This window comes from Sphaeramia orbicularis, chromosome 22 (assembly GCF_902148855.1).
Source record: "Sphaeramia orbicularis chromosome 22, fSphaOr1.1, whole genome shotgun sequence".
NCBI classification, from domain to species: Eukaryota; Metazoa; Chordata; class Actinopteri; order Kurtiformes; family Apogonidae; genus Sphaeramia; species Sphaeramia orbicularis.
The window spans coordinates 55341978-55350708 of NC_043978.1; the positions used below are offsets into that span (position 1 = coordinate 55341978).

Here is an 8731-nt window from a genome sequence, read left to right on the forward strand (position 1 = left end):
CAGTTTAGGGTTTAAAATAAAAATTAAGTCGAAAAATATGGTCTCAAAGTTTTCATTGACTGTGAGTGTAGAATAACAGGGATGATAAATACAGATATGTCAGTCACCTTCCAGTGTTTGTGCAGCTTGCGGACTGTTTCCTGCAGAGACTGCTGCTCCTGTTCTGGCAAAATGTCAGTCAGCTCATCACAAGCCTTGAGGAATGTATTCAAGACACGCTGGTCCAGCTGGCCAAAAAACTCCTGTCAAATCACCAAGAAAAGAATTATGTTATATGTACACACTCATTTCTATACATCCTACTTATTTCATAACAAGTTATGCAAAGTTCTGTAGACACCAGTGACTTGTAATGTGGGTCAGCATGACAGATGAATGTCCCAGCGGCTGGGTTTTCTTACCGTGTGCTTCTTGAGCAGCTCCTCTGGGTTGCCTCTCTCTGTCAGACAGTTCTGAGCCATTTTAAGAACCTTCTCCAGCTCTAACCGTGACTCATCAAACCTCTTCATGAGGCTACTGTTTGCCTCCACATGCTTCCGCCATTCTGTGGACTCCCTAATCATGGTCTAAACACATAAAAACATGTTTGATGATAAATTTGTACTTTTAATTACTGTATTATTCCACCTACATATAATGATGACAAAAACAGAAAATGATGTTTGTGACACTTATATTTGAGCTGATCTGGCTAAAAAATGTACTTCCTTTCTGGTAAATGTTTATACATAGAACAGACTGAACAAACTTGTCATTTATTCTGGTAGTTGTATTTTAAAATTTAAAAAAAAACCCTCTTTTTTAAATTTACACTGAAGAATGTTTTTGACATTTGACAGTAGTCAGCGGTGAGTATAGTCTCAGATTATAGGATTTTGGAGCATCACTGCTGTCCTGAAAACATTTGCTAAAAGAGTAATCAGAAAATAGACCTGTAATGAGTCATTTGTTGGGATAATCAAATGACTGGAGGGTACAGATGACCTCAGGTATACCTGTGATGAGGCCTGCAGGTCCAGGACTCGTTTCTGCAGGAGTTTCATATCCATGTGTTGCAGGGTTTTACTGCTATTCATTATCTTCTGGATGCTCTGGTGGGTTCTTTCGATCACTGTCAAACACTTCTTACAACTGTGTGTGAAGGTCGCCAGCTCCTGCAACATTCAAGGACAGTTGTTCATTTTAATCTTCACGTTGTATGGCATTAGTTCTAAAAAAAAAACATGGCTGTGATGAAATACACTTAAAAAAATCTGCATCAAATGTCATTGCCAGCAACCCTTTAATATCTTTTTAAACCTAATACCATGCACTAGTCACACCCAGTTTCTTCTAAGTTTTCTGCTCAGGTCACTGCACTTATATCCTAACCTTCGCCATCGTATTGATTTTGAAATTTTAATGTTTGTTTTTAAAGCTTTAAATGGTCTGGCTCCTCCCTATTTATCTGAGACTTTAACAGTTCTCCGCCCCACCAGAGCCCTCCGACTGTCCTCCCAGATGGTTTTGGACGTCCCCAGGTCCCGATATAAACAGTGGGCTGATCGTTCATTTGCTGTTGCTGCTCCAAAACTGTGGAACTCGTTGCCTCCTGACTTGTGAGTCCTCATTGACCTGCCCCTGTTCAAGTCCAGGTTAAAGACTCACCTGTTTAGACTGGCTTTAACCCTTAGCACTGACACACTATTAGGTTTGAATCTGTGCTCTCTTTTATCACTGTGTTGTGTCCTATTGTTTTATGCATATTTATGGTACTTGATTAACCTGTTTTTTTATCTTATAATTTAATCATGCTTTTAGATGTAAAACACTTAGATTTTATAATCAAATAAACTTCCTTGTCAAGCAGGATGAATAGGCAATTAAACCTTTTGAGCTGGAATGTGAAGGGTCTAAACCACCCGGTTAAAAGAAGAAGGGTCTTCTCACATCTAAAACAGTTTAAGACAGAAATAACCTTCCTGCCAGGAACCCATATTTGTAGTTCAGACAATGGCCATCTGCTGTCCGGACGGTTGGGGCAGGGGTTTCACTCCTCTTTTCAAGCTAAAACCCAAGGAGTTTCAATTTTTATCAGCCAGGATATTTCCCTTGAGCTGCATAACATGATCCTCTCTGGTAAATTCTACAACACTCTAGTGGTATTTGTAAATGTTTATGCCCCTAACGCGGATGATGTAGGTTTTTTTGAATGGCTGTTTTCAGATCTTCATACATACTCTCTCTTACTCTGAGGTGATTTTAACCGCTGGCTAGACCCGGTCTTGAACCGATCCTCTACGAACCCCAGCCCAGCTGGCGGGTCAGCTCGTTTCATTCAGGCTTTTCTCTCTGACTGGTGTTTACGACGTGTGGCGCTTTTCACATCAATGTGACAGAGAACACTCTTTTTTGTTTCTAACATGTGCACCACAAATATTCGAGGATTGATTATTTTTTTAATTGATAACCAAATGATTCCTCTGGTTCTTTCCTGCACTGACCAAAGTATTGTCATTTCTGACCATGCTCCAATTGTTTTGACCAGTGTCGGCTGCTGGTCTTTCAGACAGGGGAAGCTCATTGTCGGCTGACATCAAAAAAAGTCCAGTTATTTAAACATAAATTCGTCCTCCGTTCCTTTTTCAGAAAATGCTCAGTGACCTTATCAAACCAACTAAACAAGAAAACGTTGAAATTTTGTTAAATTGAAACAAGGAAGTACAATGAGTGTGTTTTATTTACAGTGCAAGAAATGAACAAGTCATTTGGTTTCTGTGATTTCCCAGCAGAATGTGTGACGGTATTAAACTGAACTGTGTCAGTGAAGGAGCAGATCTGAAAACAGCTGTCAATCAAACGGGATTCAGCCTTTTGATCCTCCAATCAGCACGTGTAATCCTGGTGTCCGGCCCAGCCGAGCTCCGCCCACAGCTCCATTCACCCCCAGAGACGCTGAGCGTCCGGGGGCGGGACAACACGGTGGCATTTATCCAATGAGCGTCCAGTTTAGAGTCAGTTTAAAGCAGTTCCACTCAGTCCCATTGAAGTGCATGGACGCTGAGCGTCTACGGACAAATGCACTGAGCAGAGATGGAATGAACAAACACAGACACGGGAATGGAGGAGAAGTGAACAACAGCCAGTCCACTGATCTGGGATCAAACTGATTCTGAACCAACTGGTCTGAGAGATGAACGTGTTCCAACACATTTGGAGTCAATGAAATGAAAACAACTGAACAGATTTGAACATTTAATTTTCATAATTTTAGGGGAAACCGAGCTTCCACTGCAGTCTGAGAGAAATCACCACTGGTTTTGACCATATTCCTTCCTCACAGAAACAGACAGTGGTGATTCAATTCAACTTTGCTGTCGGACAACAATTTTGTCAAATTCATGAAGAAGGAAATAGCCGTTTTTCTCACCACTAATATGTCTCCAGACATTTCTAGTTCAATTGTATGGGATGCCCTTAAGGCTTACCTCCGTGGGCAGATTATATCCTACACCGAAAATCCTATAAGGAGCGATCGGACCTTACTCACCAAATTAGAGATTGATAAATAGTATGCCCAGACTAAGTGTCCAGATCTTTATGAAAAGTGACTGGAACTTAAAGCCTAATTCGACTTGCTCACCATGTTAAATTATGTTTTACCTATTGTGTGTGTGTGTGTGGATCAAAGGAGGGACGCGGTATCCTCAGTTACATCACGTTATGTTACATGAAGCGGATGTGGCTACTGAATTAACACGTGTCGGAGGTTAATGAAAAGAGAAGTGTTGCAAGAAAAAACAAGTGTGGTTCAACACACCACTCATCCAATTGAACAACCGCTTTTAAAAAGCAAAACCATGTTTTATATACATGGAGATAAATCTAATAAATTATTAGATAACCAACTCAAAGGATCCAAGGCAAAACAAAATATCTCTAAGATCCGATTACAAAATGGCCATATAACTACAGATCATTTTCAAATGAATGAAGCATTCAGGAGCTTCTACACCCAACTTTACACCTCAGAATCTCAGATCGATTACAATGAAATCTCTGACTTTCTAAGTGTTCTTAATGTTCCCAGTCTTCCATTAAATTTAAGGAATAGATTAGAAGAGCCCATATCTCAGGCAGAAATAGCTCTAGCCGTCTCCTCAATGCAGTCAGGTAAATGTCCAGGTGCTGTTAGCTTCTCGGCAGAGAAGTCTGCTGTTCCCTTCACCAGGAGGTATTGTGATCGCTTTGCTTTGTGTGTTTGTGTGCGTGCGTGTTTGTTTGTTTGTTAGCAAGATAACTCAAAAAGTTATGGACAGATTTTCATGAAATTCTCAGGAAATGTTGATACTGGCACAAGGAAGAAATGATTCAATTTTGGTGGTGCGCTGTCTTTTCTAGAAAAGCACTCGGAGAGCGCAGACCTCCGCCAAGGCAGATCCGTGGGGCCCACCCACCCCCCACCAAAATTTAATCATTCCTTCCTTGTGCCAGTATCAACATTTCCTGAGAATTTCATGAAAATCCGTCCATAACTTTTTGAGTTATCTTGCTAAAAAAACAAACAAACAAACGGGGGGGGGCAGATCTGTCTTGGCGGAGGTCTGCGCTCTCCAAGTGCTTTTCTTGTTTGCTCTGTTTTGCTGTGTTTTGTTCTGTTTCTGCTGTGTGTGCTAGCTGCAACTGATATACACCCATGCTTGCTTCAGATTTCTGTGAGAACCATTCAGCACTGCTCTTGTATTAAACTGAGAAAACTTCAATAAAAAGATCTTGATAAACAAAAAAATGTAAAAATCAGCATCAGGCCCTTTGAGTACTATTTTCTCTATCATAGCTGCATGTCATTAATGTGAAGTGGCACACTGTTCTCTTAAATCTCACCTGACATTTTTGTTTGAAGTCTACCGGCCCCTCAGAGTCCATGGTGCTGGTAATATGGCTGGCTTTCTCCAGAGCCTGATAGAAGCCTGTGATGTTCTTCTCCATTTCTTCCAGTGGAGGTAAAAGCGACTGGGACTCCCTCAGCAACGGTAAACATCTCTCCCTCACCTGAATAAAGGAAGATTCCATATTTGCACACGAGACTTCAATCCCAACACGTGTATCATTAAAGTGAGAATAAGGTGGGAAACAAAGGTTGGCATGACAGTTACACAGGAGAAATAGCAAGAAATTATACAAACAATAGAGCACAACGACAAACTCAGCAGAACAAGTGAAAAAGTACATGGAGCTAACTAACACCTGAGTCGCACAACACTTTGCTCCCCCTGCTCACTGATACCCTGCCTACCCAAGGATTCATTTTGAGTCTTAACTTTCAATCTTTTCAAAAACTTTTCAAAAATGTGTAAAAAAGGCAAAACTTGAGAGAAAGGCACGCATAAAGAACATGTGTGTGAAATTTGAACAGAATTGGGTGAATAGTGTCAGAGAAATCAGCTGGATAAATTTTCTAAGCAGAAATTTTCAAATATTTGTACTAACAATCCCAAAATTGAAATTCAGCCATCAAACCACGCATTTGAAAAGAATCAAGTGAACAGCGTCCAAGAAATGGGTTGGACAAATCTCGAATGGACAGAAGGACGGACAGACCTTTGGAGTGGGCGGGGCTATAAAAATGTAACATTATGAACTCTTTCTGTGCTCCTTCACAAAAAATCATACTCGACTCAGAATGGAATAATGTTTTATCAAAGAGACAAATTCGATTAGAATTTCATAGCATCCAGAAAAAAGTTATTTGAATAATAATTACTTCAGGTTTCAAGTTTTTTATACCTAGTTGACCTAAACTAACTTAAAAGAACATACTGTGAATAAATCTAAACATATATAAACATAAATATGCATTAAGGATATGACTGGCCGCGTATAAAAAGTCTCCTATTAAGGCCTTGATACTTGATACTGAGACCCGTTACCAAATGGATACCATATTACCTGTAGACTTCGATCTGAGCACCAATGTTAACTGTGAGGAACATGTCAAATGTCACTTGGAAGCCTATTTGTCAGGTGACATAAGCAACATGTGACAAAAAGAAACACTGGAAAGTTTGTTAAGAGTCAAACTGACATTCCATCTGCAGTATCTAACAGAAGTGACGTCTTTCACAACAAAGCCTCAAAATCTAGAGTACATGTAAATGTGTTACAGACAGGATGTGTCTGCTTTCATTTGTATTTTCAATTTGTGCCCAGATATTCAGGAAAAAAATATAGCAACAAGGTTTTAATGATTGGGAGAAGAGGAAAAGTCAGAGTATCAATAAAAGTCAATAAATCCAAATAATTGCAAAGAAGACAGATTGTGTGTTTCCGCATGTGTGGAGTGGAAAGGAGACTGTCACAGTCACTTGAATTAATTCAACAAACAGACATAGTTCTAATGTGTGATGGAAACAGCAATGGAACATCATAATGTATCAAGAACTACAGAAACAAATGGTACTGAGTGGCTTTGACAAACTCTGGTTTGAAAGAATGTCATATGAGGCAGAGCACAGGTTCAGTTCAGGGGTAAAGTACACAGAACTGATCTGTAGAAACAGCCCAGACTATGGAACTGCAAGAAGCATTACTGTGAAGCAAACATTTACATCATGATGATGAAGAACAAGTTCTTCAAATTTACTTAACAGTAGTGGGCTGAAACAAACTTAAAGTGGCATTTTCTTTTCTTGAATTTCTGGAAGTATATTTCACATTTATGATGCATTTGGAGGGAAGCCTTCCTTCTATTGTTTCAACATGAAAATCTCTAATCAGTTCACCTTTCTTACAACTAAATTCATAGAGAAATTAAATTGTATTAATAGTAAATCAGTGGAGACTCACTGTAGAAAGGGCAGGCAGTATTCATGCTGTAACAGTAACCTACACACAGCAGAGCAGAAGGAACTGACCTGTTGTGTAACATCACTGTAATGAAAATAATTACTTTTAAACTAAGACACAGAATTTGTTTTTTGTTGTTTGTTTGGGGTTTTTTTTGTTTTTTTTTTGTTTTTTTCCAGCATTGGGGGTGTTAATGTATATATATTCAGATTTCATTAAGGATATAATGAGAGGACTACAAAGAAATATTTGCACAAATACACACATGAATGCAGTAAAAATCCTGGAACACACCTTGCTCAGCTGTTCTTTGATTGAGGACATGACAGCCATCATCTGTGAAACCTCCTCTGGTGGAGTGTCTTTGGTTAACAGCTGAGCAGTACGACTTGCTGCCTTACATGCTGCTTCCATAGCAGGAACTTTGTGCTTGATTTCCTGAAAGAAGTTGTCGTACACAATGTGTCAACAGTCCCCGACATAGAGGAGAGGTTCACAATAATCTAACTTATGGGGTATTTACCTCAACGTCTTGAACAAAAGCCCTGACATTTAGGAAAGATACTTGAACAGGAGTGGTCATCTTCTCATTGGTTGCATCCATGAACATTTTCAGGGTATTAATCCCATCTTGGTAGTCTTGTCTTAACTTGTCCACCTCATCGGCTCTTGCATACTGCAAATGAAAAAGAGGAAATCAAAGACAGCCCCTTTATTAAAATGTCATGTCACTGTACATAGTATAATTAAAATAACCATTTTGGTTCAGAGAAAAAACAGTTACATGTTTGACTTTGACAAAAAGCTCTCTCCATCTGCCATTTAGAAGAAGAAGCTGCTGCTTCAAATCTCGAGACACTGTTTCATCACAAGTCTCAATGAGGAAGTTCCCGGCGTCATTCATGTCCATGTGCTGCTGGATCCAGTGACAGAGGCTTCTGAAAAAGTCCTAATACAAGAAACAAAAACATCAGCAAAGACCTCAGCAGTTTCAACTCATGCCCTGGTCACACACAGTTTACTGACCCACAGGGAAATCTGGTCTCTGCAATTTAACCATCCTTATACACACAGTACCTGGCATTAGCATTAGCATTAGCATACACATTAGGAGCAGTTTTGGCATCTGAGGGCATCTGTGTCGTCAGGAACACATCCAGTGTAAAAGTTAGGAGGATTTAGGAGGATGGAACCACAGAAATGGAACTGAATATTTACCATTATGTTTTCACTAGTAGGGATGCACCCATACCACTGTTTTCCAGACCGAGTATGAGTACTTCCATTTGAGTACTTGCTGATACCGAGTACCGATCCTAGTCCTTAATAATCCCATTCCAGTTGTTAGTTCCTTTTGTAAATGTGCTTTATTGTCGTTGTCATTAGTCTGACTGGAACAAAGTGCTGCTACTGACATTTAATGTGTTGGAATGAGCGTTTGTCAGTTAATCCACCAGGGGGCGCCGCTCTGAATTAACCATACTGGACAAATACCACGAAGAAGAGGAAAGTTTAATGAGAAGAAGAAGGTCAGTAATACCAAACCTGTAGACGACAGAGGGAACACTACTGTGATACTAATGTTAGTGTTTTCTCTGTAAGGTTTAAAAGTTTAGCTTCAGCAGGAAGAGAAAAGACAAATGAGTGACAGGTTTGGTTTTCACTTCCGCTGGCGGCGGTCCGCACCGCTCCGTACTCCCGCTGGTATTCTCTGTCTGGGTACTCATCCTCCATCAGATGGAAAACAGATGAATGTAGTCAGATTACAGACAGAAGGCTGCGTCTGTATCTGTGTGTGAACGGTACTGTCAGTGTTACTCTGATCATCTCTTTGGTTCCATCTCCACACTCTTCACACTCACACATTCTTCCTCCTCCTCGTACCTGCTGCACTGAACTGGGAATG

The 8731-nt window shown here is 40.0% G+C and overlaps 1 protein-coding gene across 1 annotated transcript in view; it reads right to left on the bottom strand.

Annotated features, from left to right (window-relative positions):
- Positions 1-8731, bottom strand: part of syne1b (spectrin repeat containing, nuclear envelope 1b) — a 211586-nt gene that overhangs the window by 147247 nt on the left and 55608 nt on the right. Inside the window, exons 17-23 of the mRNA XM_030126274.1 lie at positions 7610-7774; positions 7349-7501; positions 7120-7263; positions 4864-5031; positions 996-1154; positions 402-566; positions 108-242 (exon numbers count right to left, since the gene is read on the bottom strand). Coding sequence (XP_029982134.1) covers positions 108-242; positions 402-566; positions 996-1154; positions 4864-5031; positions 7120-7263; positions 7349-7501; positions 7610-7774 — 1089 coding nt within the window. The remainder of the gene's footprint in view (positions 1-107; positions 243-401; positions 567-995; positions 1155-4863; positions 5032-7119; positions 7264-7348; positions 7502-7609; positions 7775-8731) is intronic.